This window comes from Numida meleagris, chromosome 26, assembly GCF_002078875.1.
Source record: "Numida meleagris isolate 19003 breed g44 Domestic line chromosome 26, NumMel1.0, whole genome shotgun sequence".
NCBI lineage: Eukaryota > Metazoa > Chordata > Aves > Galliformes > Numididae > Numida > Numida meleagris.
Window position 1 is genome coordinate 507,653 of NC_034434.1, and position 19,899 is coordinate 527,551.

The 19,899-nt window shown below is 60.9% G+C and overlaps 2 protein-coding genes across 10 annotated transcripts in view; both read left to right on the plus strand.

Moving 5' to 3' along the window:
- Positions 1–19,134, plus strand: part of GPATCH8 (G-patch domain containing 8) — a 29,409-nt gene extending 10,275 nt beyond the window's left edge. For 3 of the 9 annotated variants that reach the window (XM_021377690.1, XM_021377692.1, XM_021377691.1), the window contains exons 3-8: positions 1,391–1,463; positions 6,780–6,847; positions 7,221–7,307; positions 8,622–8,765; positions 14,497–14,627; positions 15,325–19,134. In XM_021377690.1, coding sequence (XP_021233365.1) covers positions 1,391–1,463; positions 6,780–6,847; positions 7,221–7,307; positions 8,622–8,765; positions 14,497–14,627; positions 15,325–18,988 — 4,167 coding nt within the window. In that variant the 3' untranslated portion in view covers positions 18,989–19,134. Of the gene's footprint in view, positions 1–6; positions 1,464–5,017; positions 5,063–6,779; positions 6,848–7,220; positions 7,308–8,621; positions 8,766–14,496; positions 14,628–15,324 lie in introns of those variants that run through there. The other 6 variants (XM_021377695.1, XM_021377696.1, XM_021377694.1 and 3 more) reach the window with 6 other exon arrangements.
- The window catches only part of LOC110388391 (integrin alpha-IIb-like), a 5,586-nt gene continuing 4,852 nt past the window's right edge, over positions 19,166–19,899 (plus strand). The window contains exon 1 of the mRNA XM_021377606.1: positions 19,166–19,391. Within this exon, the coding sequence (XP_021233281.1) occupies positions 19,166–19,391 (226 nt within the window). The remainder of the gene's footprint in view (positions 19,392–19,899) is intronic.

The window sequence follows — 19,899 nt, forward strand, 5'->3', positions numbered from 1 at the left end:
GGGGATGCCCCGTGCCCACCCCATCGCTGCCCCCGCGGGCGGCGTCCTCTTGAGTGGTGTTGTAAGAGCCGTGCTAATGTGTATAACCCTCCTCAGTTTTTCTTTTCTCCCCTTAACATTCGTTCCCCCCTCACTGTGTCAGTCACAACACGCCGCTCCTGAATCTCCCAGCTGGTCTTGACTTGTTGAATTTATTTTATGCTTTCACTCTTCTTTAATAAATACATTACTTGCAAGCAGTGAATTGAAAACAAAGCAAAAGAAAAACGACCATTAGTGATTGGACAGTTTCTTACTTTGTGTTACATTTAACTGTTCTTTTGACAGCCCAGTTTTTAAAGCCAGGTTCGTATGGAAATGCTTTCACTCCACTTGCACTGCTTTTGGACATAGCATCCCGCTCCATCTGTCCGTTTCTTTTGGTGCCTTCCTAACCGTGCAGTCAGCACAATGTCTCATCTCCGCTCCGCAGAGGAGCCTCGTGTCGTTACAGCGCGGGACGCGGCGGTGCCCCACGCAGCCCCAATTAAAGCCGGCGCTTAATTGCCGCCGCGGTGCTTCTCCACCCACCCCCAGACGGCTTTTTCCTCGGGAAGATGAGACATTATGCTTATTGTTCCCCTCCATGCACTAATGGTTCCTCGCTGTTAATTACTGCTAGGCCTGTTTCATTCTAACATCTTAGTGTTTTTGTTAGTTTCCATGTGAGATGCATCACCCAGTCTGTGCTTGAGCTCATTTTATTTAATCGAATTATTATTATTATTTTTTTTTTTTTTTTACTAACCTCACTGTTTTTTCAGTTGAATATTGGCTGCATGCTAGTTTATATATATATATACATATATAAAACCCAATCAAGTGTAGCCTGGATTTTGCTCTGATTGCGTTTTGGTTCCTAGTGGTGGGGCAGTCCTGCACTGACAGCTTTCTCGGTTCTCTAAATCCTGACACGCGAACAAAGCGACTAAACTCCTCGTAGATCTCCTGCACAAACTCTTAAGCGGTGCTGTCTAGGTGATGGATACGATTGTCTCAGTAGCTTGATTTTATGCTTTTTACTGTCAATTTTTATCGGTACACTTTTTCTCCCCCATTGCTTTCTATTTTTTTTGGTTGTTGTGGTTGTTTTCCTTTAACCGTGACGCACAAACGTTGCCCAGCACACCATCAGAACGCGGCCCCCCCGGCCCCTGGAACAATTCCAGCCAGCAATTTTTGCCATTGGTCTCTCCCTTTCCTCGGGCACTCGTTGCCTTCTCAGTAGCATTTTTTTGCATGCGTATCTATGTAGAAAATCTCTCGTTCATCACATGTTTCAGTGGCGGCGGGAAGGGAAGAATATATTATTGGAAGATTTTTGGTTTGTTCTCTCTGTTCTGTCTGTCAGGATAATATCGGACACCGCTTACTCCAGAAACATGGCTGGAAGCTGGGCCAGGGCTTGGGCAAGTCGCTGCAGGGTAAGTGCCGAGCCGCGCTCACCGCTCTCTGCTGTCCGTTCCTCCATGAGGTTTGCTTTCCGCCGTCGCTGTGTCCGAGCGGAGGCTCCGCTGCGTTCCGTGCTGGGACGCGGTGCAGCTCCGCCACGTGTGCGTGGGGACGCGGTGACGGCGCTCGGCTCAACGTGCTGGGCCCAGCCAGCTGTGCTGCACGGCTCCGGCCGTGTGGGGCCGTGTGGGGCCGTGTGGGGCCGTGTGGGGCCGTGTGCCCGCACCCTGCTGGCTGCCGGGGCCGCCCGGGCTCCTCGCTGTCCCCCTAGCCGTAGTCTGAAGAGCCGGCGGCCTGTAAGCGGACCTGCCCCCCCCAGCGGCCCCGTAGAGCTGTGTCTGTGCTGTGCGGGGCTGCTGGAGAGGGAAGGAGCTCTCTGCGCTCTGGAAATGCAGTGAGCTCTCCGGCTGAGGCACTCTCACCTCTGGGACGGGGCTGCATTGGTGGTTAATGCTTCTCGCTGCCCCTAACCCGGTTTCTTTTGGAGTTCTGTGGTTAATGCATGGCCTTCTTACTGTCCCCGTGCCGGTGCCCGAGGGGCTGCAGCTGCCCCCCTCAGCACTGTGCTGTGGCACGGCGTTGGCTGGGTGCGTACCTCGGCCTGCTTCCTCCTCTGGGCGTCCCTTTGTCGCTCTGTGTCACCGGGGTGGGAGCACGGAGAGCTGAGGGGAGGCCGGAGTGGGGCTGCGGCCCCAGGGCTGCCAGCGACACGGCAGGGAGGGGTGGCTGCAGGGACCTGCTGCTGTGCCCTTCTGCTTCACATCGAGAGCGGTTTGGGTTGGCAGCGACCTCTAGTCCCACCCCGCTGCAGGCAGGGCCGCCTCCCGCTGCACCAGGCTGCTCAGGAGGAGAGCCCTCCTGGTGGTGAGCAGCCCGTGGTGCTGCTGGGCGTTGCTCTGGGGGTGTTCCATTCATTGTCCGGTGGATTCTCTACGTGACCTGTCCCCGAGCCCAGCTACTAACTGAAGGAAGGAAACGGTGGCATCCAGTCTGAGCCCTGTTCCTGGAGCCCGAGGAGTGAGGGCGCTTGGTGTGCACTGAGGACGGGAGAGCAGAACAGAAAGATCTTCCCACTTCCATGTTCAGCTGATCAAAATATCCAGCGGAGATTTCTAAAGAGGTTGAGGAGTGAATGCAGGGCCCCTGTGCCGCGAGCACCGTGCTGTGCTGGAGCCTGGAGGATGGCTGGTAGCACGGAGCTCAGAGCGCTTCAGGTTCCTGCTCGCCGTGAATGCGTTACCTGGCCTCCCGTGTTTGGCAGCAGCAGAGCTTTGCAGCGAGCCCTCAGAGCTGGATTTGCTTTGCATGTACTGAGTTGAGATTAGCTCGCCTTGCTTCCCCATAGCTGACCTGAACGAAGCAGGAGCTTACTGTCACCGTCACAGAGCTGCTCCGGGGCTCCCTGCCTAATCTCCGTGCGTCTGGAGGTTGCGCTGCAGCAGCGAGGGGCTGCGCCTGCAGGGCCCCGCCACGCACACACGCCTGCAGTCAGCCCAGCTGTCACTGCATGGCGCTGCCTGGCTGCTGGCTCCTTCTCTGCAGCGCTGGGAGCGGGGTGCTTGCTCCCGCTGCTTTATTCCATCTCGGCAGGGAGCGCTGAGCGGAGGAGCCGTGCTTGGCGGGGGCAGGAGCTGTCCCTTCTGGAGCCCTCTCTGCGGGAGGTGTTTGCCCTGCCCCTTCAGCCCTCACCCAGCCCCTGTGCAGTTAGTTAGCCAGCCTTTAGGGTCTCTGGGGCTGTTTGACGGAGGTGAGCCGCAGCTCGGTGGTTTTGGTGACCGTGCAGGCTGCTGAGGGCGGTCACGGCGGGGCTGGCTTGGCAGCTGCAGCCCAGAGAAACGCGCTCAGGGTTCGAATTCCAGAGGACTCCAGTCCTGGCTCCGTCAGCAGCTCACCAAATGGCCGGCAGCTCATCCATTCGTGTGTTTTTCCATTTGTTAAATCCTCTGATCTCACAAAGGAGATGTTTGTGAGGCCCCGGGAACGCAGAACAATGCGCGTCCGAGAAAAACACCACGAGGAAATGAGGAATTCTGTATTTGTGTCGGGGTTTGAAGCTCTGAGAGAAGTATGAGCGTGTGGAAGAAGAGGACGCGAATCTCTCAGCGCTGTTAGTAAGTGTCGAGTGGCTTGGCAGCCTCGTGCAAGGAACAGATGCAGACACGGTCCTGTCTGCGGTTCTCTCAGTGAGCGCTCACAGGGATCCTGAGTTTGGCGCAGACGAACATCTCTGGTGTCTGTGGCATCAGTCAGGGCCGCGGGTGGGGAGCAAAAGGGATTTTCCTGTGCAGGAAGTGGGGGTGGTGCTGCAGGGCTGCTGCCGTCGCACCAGAGCCCGCCGTGTCTGCAGCGTCCCGCTCCTCGTGTCTCTCCTGCTTCCCGTGGATGAAGCTCCCGGTGCAGCGTGCGTGCACTTGAGAACCGCTCCCTGGGCTCTGCTTCTCACCGAGCAGGAGAAGCGTTTCGGGCTTCGTCTGAACCTCGTGTTTGTCTGTGACCCCTGCCAGAAACCGGAGATAAACAGGATGAGCTCAGCAGCGCTGCTCCCAGGGGAGAGCAGGATGAGAGGCTGCCTTGTTTTCACGCGGCCTTGCAGCCATCAGCACAGGGCTGGGAACGCGCGCGGTTCTGGGCCGGCAGGGCCGGTGCCAGGGCTCGAGGGCTCGCTGTCAGCGGGAGCCGGCGCTTCCCTTCTGCTGAGCGGGCAGCGCTGTGTCAGCGTGCTGCAGGCCGCGGAGAGCTCGCGGGGCTTGCGCAATCCTTGTGAAAAACAAAGCTCATCCTCGAGCGGGATGGCTCTGTGAGTAAGTAGGGATGGAGCTTAACGTGATCCCATCCCGTCTGTCTGCTGAGGGGCTTCCGTGGGGCGCTCCCCCCCGGGCGGTGTGTTCCTGCGTGCTGTGAGCAGCCCGGGGCCGTGCTGCTCTGCGTGCCTGGTTGCAGGGCTGCGGTGGGAGTCCCTGCGCTGCGCTGTGCTGTGCTGTGCTGCGGTGCTCCGGAGCTGCTGCCCGTGCTGAGGTTGCTCTCGGGGCGGCTCTGCTTCCTGTCCCTGTGGAGGTGCTCGCTGCGTGCACGCCAGTAGATTTCCCGTGCTGTTTTCGGGCTGGAGGGGCAGCAGTCTGTACCTGCGGGGCTCACTGCCTGCCAGCAGCGCCCGCAGCCCCGTGCTGCAATTCTGCCCCTTCCTGAGAGCGCGGCTTCCTCCGCGGCGCGGTGCTGGCGCGGTGCAGCTCGGTGGGAGCCGGCCGCTGGGACGCGCGGCGCAGAGCCGGGCCCAGCTATGGCTGTCGCTCCGCGGCACGGCACGCTGCCCTGTTCCTCGTCCCAGCAGCAGGTGAGGTGGGGCCGTCCCCAAGGCTCGAGCCCTTGCCGCGTGCCGGCGCGGCGTCGGCCCGGTCCCACGGCGCGGTGATGGGGTGGAGGGGTGAGCTCGGAGCCCGCTGTGGTAGCCCGCCTCCCTGCCTGCTGCAAACCGCCTGTTTCCTGCCCCAGTGGTTTCTGCCTAACAAATGGTGTTTCTTTTTTACAGCGTTATGATCCTGGACTTGTTGTGGTGATGGTAAACTTAGCAGTGGTAATTTTTAATTTTCAGACTGAATTACTCCTTTTGTCATCAGTGCACCAATATGTTAGGCTTACTTTCTCTGTTGTAGCCATCATCCTTCTGCTTGGTCTTTCATTTTCCTTTCCTTTCTTTATGCACACGTGTCTGATCCTCGTTCATTAAAGGGTATTGCTAAGAAGGGACGTTTCTGTTTGTGTTAGAACTGCCAAAATCAGTTTAAACGTCAATTTCTAATACTGTCCAAACTTGATTTTCCCCAACACGATGGGCACCAGCACTTGCTACTGCAATTGACAAAGAGATCTTGAAAAACTCTGACTGCCTTAGAAGGCAAAAGTACTGAGGCAGCGTTCGTGTGCGGGGCTTTACGAGGCCACGAGGCGGCACCCGAGCTCTCCATTGCTGGAGAAACCGAACCAAAAACTGACCCAAATCGAGCCGAGATGCAGAATGGCAGGCACGCGCGGCCGGCCATGCCGCTTGGGTTTGCCAGCCCCGCCAGCCCCTGCCTGAGACGTTACGAAAGTGATGCTGCGCTTAGGAAGTCATTTTTAGAACCTGTCTTTAATTTGGTCCTTTTGCTAAAAATTGCAGTCACTGCTTCCTTTATTATTATACCATTGGGCGGAGGAGAAATGTTTTCAAACGAGGAACGGCGCTAAAGCAGCCGAGGGCGAGCTGGATTCCAAAGAACCATTTTGCATCGGCGCAGTGGCCGTTGTTGGAATTGGGACCTCGTGCCGTGGGCGCACGTAAAAGCCCCGTGGGCGTGGGACGGAGCCGTGCCGCCCCAGGCCGAGCGCTGCCGCTCGCTCCGGGCCCCGGCAGTTGGCGTCGGGCCGTGGCCCCGCTCTGCAGCCATCCCAGCGACCTCGGCCCTCGGCGCGCCCGCACCGCAGCGTCGCTTTGAGCTGAGCGAAGCCCGTGCCCCTCGGAGCCCAAAGGTATAATCCGTGTTGTATGTGTGTATAACAAAGCAGGTGTTTACACCGACCCCAGGGCCGTGATAAGGGCAGTAAACATTCTGTTCTCTCACTCAAGGTGTGCGCCGGAGAAGGTAAGTGCTGTTCCAGCGGGCTTACATCGCAACCGAGAGCGCGGGTTGTGATGTAAAAATACAACCACCAAAACAAAAGATAAAAATTAAATCAAAATTCAAAAGCTGTGGTAGTAAAGTGCTTGCGTGCCCCATTCTGCTTTGTTTGGCTGGTTATGAGTGGATTAAAGATACGTTGAAAAAAAATAATAATAAACCCCCCCCCCCCCAACAAAATCTCCAGCGTAGTTTGATTAGTTCCAGTCAATTTTCTTCGCTAGCAGCCCTTTTCACAGCTTGCAGCCGCACAGCCCCGCAGCCCCGTGGGGAGGGGAGGGACGGGGAGGTGGGCTCTGTGCTCCTGAGCGGGACTCGTGCCTGTTGTCCACGGCACAGGAGCCCGGGGAGGCTCATTGCTCGGGTCCTGGCAGCACCCACGCGCCGGGAAGCGCCGCAGTCGGATGCTGAGCTCCGGGCGGATCCTCCCGAGCAGCTCGGTGCAAAGCCGTGCCAGGCTGGGGCTGGGGGGCACGCCTGGCTGCAAGCTGTGGGAATGGCTCGTGTTTGGTTCACTGTAGCTTTCTGGTCTCTGCACTCCAAGGCAAGATCTCTAACCACCCAAACCCAATGTGTCGAGCGAGCCGCGGGCACGGCGCAGCCCCTGACCGCCTCTGTGTGTTCCTTTTGCAGGGAGGACCGATCCCATCCCAATTGTCGTCAAGTACGATGTCATGGGCATGGGCCGCATGGAGATGGAGGTAAGTGCGCGTGGCCCTGCCCTTCCCACGGCCTGCAGCACCTCACGGCGTGCGGGGCGGAGGCTGAAAAGCCCACTGGGGTGTCAAAACGTGCTCTTAAATCAGCAAAGCAAGAAAACGCATCCATCAGAACTCATGCTCCTGCTTTGAGATGGGGGTGCCACTGCACAGCCCCTGCCTGGCGGCCTTCGCTGCACGGAGCTGGAGCTGCTGGCGCTGCGCTGCGGGCCGGCACGGCGAGGGAGAGAGTCCAGCATGCAAAGAGTCTGACTCGAGTGCCACCCTGTAAACTGCACCTTCTGGGAGTCCCTAGGGCGGGGAGGATTTGCAGGACACATGGCTGTTTTTTAATGCTTTTTGTTTTAAAAAACAGCTCGACTACGCCGAAGATGCCACTGAGCGGAGGCGTGTACTGGAGGTGGAGAAAGAAGACACCGAGGAGCTGAGACAGAAATACAAGGTACTGAGCGGCCGCGGCAGCGCTCCCGGGGCCCCGTGCTGGCAGGGCACGGCTCGCACCGAACAGCAGCAGGATCCACTCCTGTTGTGTGCCGGTGCCGCTGAGGTTGTTCACGTGTTAACGAGGGGGTCGCTCCCCTCCTGGAGTCAGCCTCGCTCTCTGTTTTGATGCTGAAGAGCTTTGGGGCAGCAGCAAGCCTTGCTGCCGGCACGCTTTGGTCCTGCTTGGGAGGAGCAGCTCTAGGGCGAGCGGGCGATTCCTGCCCTGCAGCCAGACCTGGTGTGGGCTTCCAGCTGCCGGCTGGAGCCGGGCAGGCAGCGTGCAGTGCCTTACAGGGCTGCTGTGCCAAGTGCTGTGCCCTGGAAAGGCAGAACGCTGCTCCAGGCTGAGAAATGCGCGTGCTGTCCCTCTGCGGGGGGATTTATCAGGCAGTGGTAATGAATCTCCATTGACACGCCATGTTTCCTTAGGGTTTACCAAACTGGTGGTGCTTTCTGGAGTTCATATCCTCCCTCCAGAGCACAGAAGCACTTTGGTACTTTGGTTCTGAAGCGTGCCAGAAGACAATCTGTACCATCCCTCAGCTCCAAAGTTATCAGTAGTTATAGATTTAATTACAACGCCGTGCATTTGGAAATGAACAAATACAGCAGGAAGTCACTTACCAAGCAAATTGAGGTGTAGGGGGGGAAAAAAGGAGGATCCTGGAGGAGCTCAGCACGGCTGTGCTGCCGGGAAGCGCTGCATCATCCCGTCCCCGTGTGGGCAGTGATAACGGCGAGGGCTGCGGTCGCAGCTCCACCACAGGATGCGTGCTGCAAAGCCTTGCTGGGCGCAGGGACAGCCGTCCTGCTGGGCTCCTTTCCTGCCTTGTGCTGCAGCCCCACGTCCCCCGTGTGCAGCCGGTTCTTCTTAGCACGGGCTCGCTGCAATGGATGGAAATGGGAACTTAAGTCCTTTATTTAAAAGCTGAGTAGTGTTTGGAAGGGAAGTAGAGCCCGCCTTTTAGCAGCAGGCTTTTTTAGATTTTTTCCCCCTTTGAGTGCTGGAATATTTTTGCACGCATCTTGCCTTGCACAGAGCACGATCACAGTGTTCTTTTGATGTCATTTATTCACCGCCTTCCCTCGGACACAGTCACATCAAATAAAAAGGAGGAAGCTTTCTAAGCGCATCCTCTTTTCAGTGCTTGCTAGCTCCCCTTGTTCCTGGGAGGAATAACCCCTCAGTCAGTGTTTGCTGAGGACCTCTTCCCTCGGAGGGATCTTTCGGGTTGTTCTCCAGGAAGCTGAGTGCATAACTTCTCTTCTGCAGGATTACGTGGATAAGGAGAAGGCGATCGCCAAGGCTTTGGAAGACCTCCGAGCCAACTTCTACTGTGAGCTCTGTGACAAGCAGTACCAGAAGCACCAGGAGTTTGACAACCACATCAACTCGTACGATCACGCCCACAAGCAGGTAACCGGAGCTCGCCGTGTGCTCGCTGCAGCGCTCTCCTTTGCGGTTCGTACCTCGGGTCTCCCCCGTGTGCTCGTTGTCCTCTCTGCCCCAGGAGCAGGCGCTCTGTGTCGCTGGTCCTGGTCCGGTTTTGTGCCCACCATCCCTTTGAAAACAAACAAACAACAAACACACAAACAGAAAGGAGCACGCAGCTGCTGCTGGCACTGACTGACATGTGAGCAGGAGCAGGCTGCTGTTAAACCGGGAGGGCGAGTGCGCTGGACGTGGATGGCTCCTGGTTCATGTCTGCTTTCATAGCAGCACAGCTTTGGAGTCTGATGTTCTGCCACGTTTCAGAGCATTGGGAGACCAGGAAATAAGGGGCTGGATCGAAAGGGGAAGTTTCCAAATTGTGTGGTGCTCATCGGGTCCGTCCTGGATCCGTGCGGCGCTGCCTTCCGTCCCCAGCTGGGATGTCCCACAGCATTGCCACGTGCTTGGGGTGCCTAGCAGGTAACGGGGTCATGCACTGGTCCGATCTCTTCGGCCATTTGCAGCAAGATACTGGCTTACAACAGAGAGCTGTGTTGTGCTCGCCTGGGGGTAAAAGTGCTCAGAGGAAACGTTCTGAAACTCCTAATGACAGATGGAGCAGCGCGTGGTTACAGCGCTGGTGCCTTCTGGTTGATGTGCTGCAGAGCGCTGGATCTGGCCAAATGGAAGCAAAGCAACAGCTTTAAAAATGGGAATATAGCATTACAGGGCATGAATTTTTAATGTGTTAAGTGTGGGGTGCGATAGTTCCGAGTAGATTCGCTAGGGGAGCATGAACAGGAGATGTTCAGCAGGGCAGGGGTTGGGAACGCAGCGCTGACGGAGCGGGGCTGTGGCTCCTGGGAGCAGTGCTTTGTCTGGAGCTCTCCATGTTTGGTGCCTCCCTGGAGGAGGGGGGGGACCTGGCGGTGCCACGTTCCTGCAGCGTGGTGATGTGTTCTGATCGTGGCCGGCTCCTGCTTAATTGGGTGGTTAATGAGGGGGCTGATAAGAGGTTAGCGAGGAGAAACAAGCTGCCCCTCGTTGGTGTAAAAGGAGTTGTGGTTCGGGCTGTGGCCGTGTCGTGGTAGCACCCCAGGCAACGTTGCTGCATCTGGGAAGGGCCCGTGGGCTGGCTGGGACAGCTGGTCCTGCAGAAACCCGCAGCACCTTGGGGAGGCAGGCGCCTTCAGGTTCCCCATAGGTCACCCCCGTTCCTTCCTGGTTATGCAGGGGTTTAAAGAAAGGGGGAATTGTGCTTTGCTCGGGGAACGGGGCTCCTCGCAGCGCTGAGATGTGTCAGCCCTGTGGACGTGGCAGCACCCAGCAGTGAGGTGGGTGAACGTGCCGAAGTAGCGCGGTGCCACCCGCGCTGCCCGAGCGCTGGGGCAGCCCCTTCCCAGCAGCGTGGGGCTGGAGGTTCTCCCCGCTCCCCCCGGCTCGGTGAGCATCCCTCTGCCCCACAGACAGCCGCTCCGCCCCACACCCCTGCCTTCTCCTGGTTATAAAGATGCTGTCTTGTATTCCAGGAAGGAACTCAGGATTATTGCGAAACAGGGCCAGTAGGTAAGTGCACTGATCGCTGCGGGTTCGTTTGGACCAACCCTCACCTCGTCCGCACCACACAGTGCCGGGGAAGCCGTGTTCCTCTGCTCCCTGACCGCGCTGCTCTCATGGCGTTAGGTTGTGTCTGAGCCGCCCTCCGCGCCGCGTCTCGGCCCGAAAAGCAGCAGTCCAAGGGGAAAGGGGAAAGGGCTGGAGCTGCGACGTGCCCCCACAGATGCGTGTCTCTGTTGCTGCCCTCGCTGCCGGGGTCTTTGTTTCTGGGGTCCATTTCTGGTGCCGAGGGGCAGAGATGTAGGAAAGCACCGTCACGCTGCCAGCATGAGCACTGCTGTGCTGGCTGAGTGCTCCAGATCAAACCCTGAACTCTCTGGTTTGGGGAGAGCTGTGCTTTCTGAGCGCTCGCATCTTCAGCACGACGCAGGTGCGGGAGAGCTGGGAACACGTCCACGATATTTGGTGTCCAGGACGGGGCAGTGTGTGCTCACAGCGCGGGGCCACGTGTCAGCACATGGATGTGGATGGGTCCTCCTGCCAGCTGGCTGCAGGAGAGGTGTCCGTGTGCCATCAACTCATGGTGCGTCATCCTGAACCGAAGGACTTTGCAGGGAAGAAATGAAGATGAAGCGAAGCCGCAGCTCCCTGCCGCCTCCCCCCTGCTCTTTTCACTTTGTTTGTGGTCGTGTGAAGATCGCTGGAGGCCAGCAGTAAGCCGTGCTTGCGTTAGTGCTTCGGTGAAGTTACCAGCCAGAGGCTGCCATCCTTGGAGCTCGTGCTGCTGTTCCCTCCCAGAAGCTTTTGTGGCAGGGAGCGAAGGGTACGGAGCGAGAAGTGGCCGTATTTAGTGAGGCTGGGAGAGAGTGGGCACGGTGGCAGGGAGGAGCGGCGCGGTGCTGCCCCGTGAGCTGCTCCTGCTGCGCCGTTGCCGGCATCTCCCCGTGCAGCTCCCATGTGCTGTGAGCCAGCTGGCAGGCAGGGTCGTGGCTCTGGGTGACAGCATCCCCTCTTCACACCGTCCTCATAAACAGCTCCCCTTTCTTTTCCACCTGACGCTGAGAGAAGCCCTTTGCTGTTGGGCCTGAACCTGCGAAGCGATGTGCGTTGAGCAGCGAAGGCATTCGTGATACGAGCCCACGAGCAAGCCGCCTCGCGCGGGATGGCCGTGGTGTGTGCTCAGCCCTCCCCTGTTTCTGCAGCTGAACGCTGGCCCTCGCCTCCAGCTCAGCCTCCTTTACACACCCCTGCTGCTCTGACCCTGGGGCTTCCCTGGGCTTCACAGCTGTGTGAGCCGGGGGGACGAGCTGCAGGTAACGGTGCTGCGTGCCACGGCCAGGACACAGCCCAGCACCGCGCCTGTGCCGCTGCAGGGCTGAGCAGCTGCAGCTTTAATGGATAACCTGCTCTTGAGGAGCTCAGTTGCGCTCCTGTTGAAGCTTGGACTCCTTGGTAATTCTGCTGGGAAGGAGGCTGACAGCGACTGTTGTGTGAAAGCAGAGAAGCTCGTGGGCAAAGGGCTCGTGGTGGCGAAGCTGTGCGCACTGCCTCGCTGTGCCCCTGGGCTCTGCTCCTCAGCTGAAGCAGCCGCGCTGCCTGTCCCGGCGTCGTGCTCGGCCGCGCTGTGCAGCTCGGGGCCGTTCTGCCTCCTCCGGGAGCACGGTGCCTTCCAGGAGAGTGCTCCCTGCTTCCCAAGCCCTGCGGCAGCACCAAGGGACGCGCATGGTGTGGGTAGAAGTGGGCAGCCCTGATGCTGCCGAGGAGGCCGGAGCGCTGCTGAGCGCGGTGGGACGGCGTAAAGGGTTTAATTGCAGCCCAGGGCTCCGCTCTGCAGGCGGAGGTGCCACGGGTGGCAGAGGGGCACTGCTGTGTCACATTGCTTTTCCTGGAAAGGAGCGTGGGCGAAGGACGGCACGTGCGGTGCGATCCCAAGAGTAACGTGGGGATCTGGGGGATTAGAATAATGAATGCTCGCCTCTGGATTAGGGGGGAATTTCTTGAGGCTAAGCCCGGGTTAAATACGGTTCAGCTCGGCTAGCTGCCTGCCGGGCCGTGAGCTGCAGCGTGCTGAGCAGCACCGCGTTCCTCGCTGCTGTGCAGCCGCACCTGGCGCTCCTGCTGCTTCTCCATGCCTGCATCAGGGACAGCAGTGGGCACGGCTGCGATTAGTGGCTTGTCTGCTGCTCCTCGCACTGAGGAGTTGCTGCTTCTGTGTATGTGCTGGGAGCAGTTAGTGAAGGAGGATTCCACGCTTTGCCATCCCAAGGAGGCGGCACGGTGCGGCTGTGAGATGTTGCTGGGCAAGGTCCTCGTGTCCCCTGCTGCAGTGCAGGGAGGAGCTCGGCCCCGATTCCCCGGCTCCCCAGCCCGTGTCTGTGCTGAGCAGTGAGTGGCCCTCAGCCCAGCACAGCACGGCGGGCTCCTGGCTGCAGTCACATGGCAGCTCGCTGCCGCCGCGTGCTTCGTGCCTGGGAGCTGCGGGGCAGCTGGAGTTCACTTCTGTGTGCGAGTCCTGCTCAGAGAGGCAGAGCACGCAGAGGGCAGCGCGCAGGGAGCCGCGCTGGAGGCAGCACCCCCCGGCCTGCAGCCTGTCTGTCGGCACCGCGCCGCTCAGCCCGTTCCTCTGCAAGGAATTTACCGTCCCGCACCCCGCAAACCCTCCAGCCCTGCTCGTCCCGGGGCGCAGCTCTGTCACGCCGGGTGGGATCGCTGCTGTGTCCGTGTGTGTGCACCCCGTGCTGTGTCAGCCCCATAGCCGTGCTGCCCGGCTCCCGCTCGTAGCTGGCGGCCGGCGCGCCGGGAGCTCCCTCGTAGTGCTTGCTTCCTGCTGCTTCTCTTTTCCACCCTCGTTATATCTTCACTTTTTTTTTTTCTTTGTGATGGGACACTTTCAGCTGATGTATTGAAAGCAAACCCTTCTAATTTCGGAGCCCAGATCACACGAGTGAGTTTCTTTCTGCCGCTGTCTGTAGCTGTATTCTTTGTGTGTCCTCCCCTCTGGTTTTGGTAAAGCTGCGATTAGGTGAGAGAATCCTCTGTGTTGTCCGATCTTCCCCTTTTCACAAAGCAATGTTCTCTTTACATTGGGCTCGCTGATTCCCCGCTCTGGCACGCTGGGGTTCAGGTCAGTCCTGCTCCGGGTGCCGCTGGCCTTTGAGGCCCATTGTGAAATACCTGACAGATGGGAAACATCAGCAGCTGATACATGGTGATTTCTGAAATGGGGCCTTTGGAAGGGTTGTGCACAAAAACCCAAACGGAACAGAAGGTATCTGAGTGCTTGGGGTGGCAGATGTCTTTCTTGGCAGCTTTCTTTACCTTCTGAGTAGCACTCGTAAAAAACAGCTTGGGAATTGTCGCCCGTGCTGGAAGGAGAGCAGCAGCCTGCCATGGTAGCACTTCAAACCAGGACCTGCACAGAGCGTGGTGTTCAGCTGCTGTTCAGGTGGGACACCCGGGTCCCCTCGGTGAGGCTGCGATGGCCGAAATTCCTCGGGTGTGGGTTTCCTATCAGGGCAGATCTCTGGGGAACGTTGCCTTTCTGCCCCGCAGTGTTAAACCCCGAAGCCCTGGCGGCATTCTGCAGCGTTTTGTTTCCCGAGGAGCTCGGAGCCGCTGCCAGGCGAGCAGGGCACTGTTTGTGCTGTGTGTTGTTTTGTTTCTTTGCTTCCTGGGATCACGTGCATGGGATTTTTGGCACCTTCTCCAATGTAACCTGTACATTGCTTTTGTCGGACGTAACGCCCGGGTAACTTCCGCACCAGCTCCCGCTCTGTCCCCGCCCATGCGCTGTTCGTGCTGTACGTTGCACCCTGCAAGAGCAGCAGAATAAACAGCCCAAACAGCCCCTTTTATTGTTGTTTTTAATTTCCCTTCCAGAATTTGCTTGTTGCTTTGAAACCAGCCTTGTGTGTGCGCTCAAAAGAGCCGGTCGCGCTGCCTGGGAGCGCGTGGGCAGGCGTGAGGCCGTGGCCCAGCCAAGCAGCTGCTGCCTCTCAGCTCAGCTGCGGGGCCGCAAGGTGCCTGGTGCCCGGTGCCTGGTGCCCGGTGTCGGGCTCGGCTGCCCCCAGCTCAGGACGCGGCCCCGTGGGGCTGGCAGCGAGCTGCCCAGTCCTCCGGCAGCGTTCCTCTAATCCCTGCCCGCTTTCTTTTGCCTCAGAGGTTGAAAGATCTCAAGCAAAGGGAGTTCGCTCGTAACGTGTCCTCGAGGTCACGGAAGGATGAGAGGAAGCAGGAGAGGGCCCTGCGGCGTCTGCACGAGCTGGCTGAGCAGCGGAGGCAGCCCGAGTGGTGAGTGCGGGCGTCCAGCCTGGGGTGCGCTGACGGAGGGAGAGCTGAGGTTCGGCCTCGCGCTGTGCTCCTGGCAGGAGGGGACTGGCTGGGCTGTTGCTGTGCTACTCAGCAGCAGTCGTTTCCTGCCGTTGTGTGATGATGCTGAAGCGTTCAGATGGGCGCATGGTGCTGCTCCTGGGTACAGGAGTACTTGGAACGGGTGAAATGCGACTAGATTTACAAGGACAGGCTGAGAGAGCTGAGGCTGTTCAGCCTGGAGAAGAGAAGGCTCTGGGGGACCTTATAGTGACCTTCCAGGACCTGAAGGGGACCTACAGGAAAGCTGGGGAGGGACTTTGGAGAAGGACAGGTAGCGACAGGATGAGGGGAAGTGGGTTTAAACTGGAAGAGGGGAGATTTAGACTAGATATTAGGAAGAAATTCTTTATTGTGAGGGTGGTGAGACACTAGAACAGGTTGCCCAGCGAGGCTGTGGATGCCCCCTCCCTGGAAGCATTCAAGGCCAGGCTGGATGGGGCTGTGAGCAGCCTGGTCTAGAGGGAGGTGTCCCTGCCTGTAGCAGGGGGTTGGAACCAGATGATCTTAAAGGTCCCCTCCAACCCCAGCCATTCTGTGATTCCGTGGTTTGGATGAGGCACGGAGCCAGCGGCGGAGCTGCGCACTCGGCCATCAACGTTTTCTCTTGTTCCCGCAGCGCCCCGGGAAGCGGCCCCATGTTCAGAACCACCACTGTGGCTGTGGACGAGGAAGGTGGGGACGACGACGACGCTGCGGCCAACAGCAGCTCGTTCACGCAGGCGTCGGGCCCGGGCGGGGAGGTGGGCGCGGACAGGGGTTTCCTGAACGTGGGGCAGGGCGGTGGCAGCGCCGTGCCGGGCCAGGCGCCCCTGCAGGCAGCCCAAGCCATCAGCTTTGGCATTAAGGGCGCGCTGGGAACCCCGCTGCAGAAGATCGGCGTGTCGTTCTCCTTTGCCAAGAAGACTCCGGTGAAGCTGGAGACCATCGCTTCGGTTTTCAAGGACCACGTGGATGAGTCGAGCTCTGCAGACGGGGCGAAAGCTGATGAGAAAGGGTCCTCGGAGGCAGGGGGGCTGCAGAAAGCCGCAGAGGGCGAAAGCACAAACAGTTCTGACAGCAAGGCGGAGGACGACGACCACGACAAGGACAGCGGGTCTCTGGCCACCACGCTGTCTAAACTGAAAAAGATGAGGCGAGAGGACGGACCGACGGCGGTTGAACCGGAGTACTACCATTATATCCCCCCGGCCCACTGTAAAGTGAAGCCCAACTTCCAGTTCCTGCTTTTCATGAAGTCCACAGAACAAACGGAAGCTGAAAACGTGAACAAAAAAACCGCAAATGAAGTCAGAAAGGGAAATTCCCCCAAACCCAAACCCGGCAAGCACGTGGAGAAGGCGGCGGAGAGCGCAGCGCAGGCGAAGGAGCAGAGCGCGCCTGAAAGCGGCGCTGAGCGGGGCCAGGCGGAGCAGGAGGAAGGCCCAGAAGATGGGAGCGCGCAGGAGAGCAAGGGCCCGGCAGAGAGCGGCCTGCCCCAGCCCGGAGTGCCCGGCACCGCCGCCCAGCCTGCCCCGGGCTGTAAGGACGGCCCGGAGGGGCCCAGGCCTCCAACGGGGCCCTTCATTCCGGTGCTGAGTAAGGACGAGAGCACCACTCTGCAGTGGCCTTCGGAGCTCCTCATATTCACCAAAGCGGAGCCGTCCGTTTCCTACAGCTGCAATCCTCTGTACTTCGATTTCAAGCTCTCTCGCAACAAAGACGCGAAAGGTAAAGGGGCCGAGAAGGCCAAGGAGCCGGGCGGGCAGTGCAGGGAGAACGTCCAGAGCGCAGAGTGCGGGGAGGTGAGCAAAGCCAGGGAGACGGAGAGCGTCACCGACAGCGCCGCGGGAACGGAGAGCGGGACGCCGCAGCACGGCAAGCAGGAGGGCGGGCTGCGGGGCGACGAGAGCGGGAGGAGCGGAACCGGCCGGGGTAAAGCCGGCAAATCCCACAAGCACAAGAAGAAAAAGAAGCACAAAAAGTCCAGCAGGCACAAACGCAAACACAAGGAGGAAGCCGAGGAAAAGAGCCGCAAAAGCGACCCGGGCGAGGAGAAACCCCGGAAACGGAGACGGCGCCGGCACAAAAAGGTGAAATCTTCTCTGTCTACCGAGTCGGAGCGGGCGCTGAGGGCGGAGCTGTCCGAGGAGTGCGGCCACTTCCAGAAGAAGAAGCGCTGCTCGCAGGAGGCGCAGAGGAAGTCGCTGTCGGCGGAGGAGGGCAGCAGCGGGAGGAAGGAGGACGGCGGCTCCTCGTGCCCCGAGCGCGGCCCCAAGAAGCGCAGGGCTGCGCGCAGGCGGTGCCCGGGGCCGCGCCGCGGCCGGCGGAGCAGCGGGGACGAGGACGACAGCGACGAGGGCTCTGGCGGGAAGCGCTCGCAGTACAGCGACGACTACGGCTCGGGCAGCGAGCGCTCGCAGAGCCGCTCCGCGTCGGGGCGCGGGCACTCGTCGCGGCGGTCCTACTCCAGCAGCTCCGACGCTTCGTCCGACCGCAGCCGCTACAGCCGCCGCAGGAGCTACTCCGACAGCTACAGCGACTACAGCGAGCGCTCGCGGTGCTCCAAGCGCTCGCAGGACTCGGAGGACGACTCCGACTACAACAGGTCCAAGCGGCGCAAGTACTCCTCCTCGGAAGACTACAGCTCCAGCAGGAGCCGGTCCAGGAGCCGGAGCAGGAGGTCGAGGACGCGCAGCCGGGGCCGGACACGGAGCAGCAGCTGCAGCCGCAGCCGCAGCAAGAGGAGGAGCCGCAGCGTGACGGGGCGCAGCTGGAAGCGCAGCCGCAGCTACAGCCGCGGGCGCAGCACCCGGAGCCACTCGCAGCGGTCGCTGTCCAGGAAGGGCTCCCGCGGCCACGAGAGCCCCGAGGAGAGGAGGTCGGGGAGGAGAGACTTCATCAGGTCCAAGATCTACCGCTCGCAGTCCCCGCACTACTTCCGAGCGGCGCGGGGCGAGGCGGCCGTGAAGAAAGAGGACGGCAAAGGGGAGGAGCCCAGGGGCTCCCAGAACAGCGGCTCGGGCGCCGGCCGCGCCTCGGAGGGCGACTGCAGCCCCGAGGAGAGGAACTCGGTCACCGCGAAGCTGCTCCTGGAGAAGGTCCAGTCCCGGAAGGTGGAGAAGAAGCCGTGCGTCGCCGACGAGGTGCTGGCGGGCGCCGGCAAGGTGGGCATCAAGCTCAAGGACCCTCCGCAGGGCTACTTCGGCCCCAAGCTCCCTCCTTCGCTGGGCAACAAACCCGTTCTGCCCTTAATTGGGAAGCTGCCGACCGTCCGGAAGCCGAACGCCAAGAGGTACGAGGAGTCCGGAATGGAGAGGGGCGAGGAGCTGTCGGATTCCGAGGGGGCGGAGGACGCGGCGCTGGGCGGGCAGCCGGCGCTGGGGGACGCGGCGCTGGGGCTGCAGGACGCGGCTCCCGAGGAGCAGAAGCGCGAGGAGGAGATGCCGTCCGTTCCCATGGAGGCCCCGGCGCTGCCCGAGTGCTTCGGCTCCGGGGACCTGGTGCTGCCCCACGCCTTCCTCGCGGCCCCGGGCGACGGCGAGGCGCTGGAGCCCATGGACGGGGGCGGCCAGCCCGTGCCCGTGGACGCGGCCATGATGCCGCTGGTCCCCGACGTGGAGCGCTTCCCCGGCTACGTGCCGCAGGGCGGCGAGCCCGGCGTGGAGGGGGACCGCGAGGGAGGGGAGGACTCCTCGCTCGCGCCGCTGGAGAGCCAGCCCATCACCTTCACGCCCGAGGAGATGGAGAAGTACAGCAAGCTGCAGCAGGCGGCCCAGCAGCACATCCAGCAGCAGCTCCTGGCCAAGCAGGTCAAGGCTTTCCCCGCCTCGGCCGCGCTGGCCCCCGCGGCGCCCGCCCTGCAGCCCATCCACATCCCGCAGCCGGCGGCCGCCTCGGCCACGTCCATCACCACGGTGCAGCACGCCATCCTGCAGCACCACGCCGCCGCCGCCGCCGCCGCCATCGGCATCCACCCCCACCCCCACCCGCAGCCCCTCGCTCAGGTGCACCACATCCCCCAGCCCCACCTGGCGCCCATCTCCTTGTCCCACCTCACCCACTCCATCATCCCGGGCCACCCCGCCACCTTCCTCACCAGCCACCCCATTCACATCATTCCGGCCTCGGCCATCCACCCGGGCCCCTTCACCTTCCACCCCGTGCCCCACGCGCTCTACCCCACGCTCCTGGCCCCGCGTCCCGCCGCCGCCGCCGCCGCCACGGCGCTGCACCTTCACCCTTTGCTGCACCCCATCTTCTCAGGGCAGGACTTGCAGCACCCCCCGAGCCACGGCACCTGAAGGGCGGGCGCGGAGCTGCCGGGGGAAGGGCGCTGCGCTCGGGGGCGAAGCTGGCCCGGCCCGAAGGCGAGGACGGGATTTCACCTTCACTCTCGAGCAGCCAAAGAAACGCGGAGGGGTCGGCGCGTGCGGGGCGCTCCGGTGGGGCCGGCGGTGGGACATCCAATGGGACATCCGATGTCGGGACCCCCGGAGAGCTCCGGTGGAACGTCCCGTGGGACCCGCACAGGGCTCCAGCGGGATCTCCAACTGCGCTGCGCTGGGACCCCCGCGGGGACGTCCCGGGGGCTCCGTGGGACCGCTCGTGGGACCACCGAGGGGCTCCAGGGGAACGTCTGGTGGGACCCGCGGGGGACCGCAGTGAGACACCCGGTGGGCTCCAGCGGGACCACGGGGGGCTGCAGTGTGACCCCCGGGGGGGCTGCGGTGTGACCCCCAACGGGCCGGCCGCTGGGGCTCCACTGGGATCCCTGCTGAGACGTTGGCTGGGACCCAGTGGGAGATCCCATGGGACCCCCTGTGGCTCCGCGCGGCGCTGGACCCTGGATCCCCTGCGGTGGGAGGGGGCTGCTCCCGGTGCGGACCCCCCCCCCCAGTGCGGCCCGCGGGGCGGGGGGGGCTGCAGGAATCCCCCGGAGCCGGGCAGGGAGCGCGGTGGCTCCGTGCCGCCGCCGTTCCCGTTAATTTATAGGATATCTCTATTTTTGTTTAACGAACAGAATTGCACTGAGGGCGGGGGGGGGCGCGGGGCCGGGCCGGGCGCTGGGGGCTCGTTAACGTCCCGCTGCTTAACGAGCGCCGCCGGCCTGTATTTAACTGTGTCACATAAGAGAGAGAAATATATATATATGCTGTACGGGGGGGCTTTCTAATAAAGCGACCGTTTGTGGAACCGCGGCTGTGGGGGCACG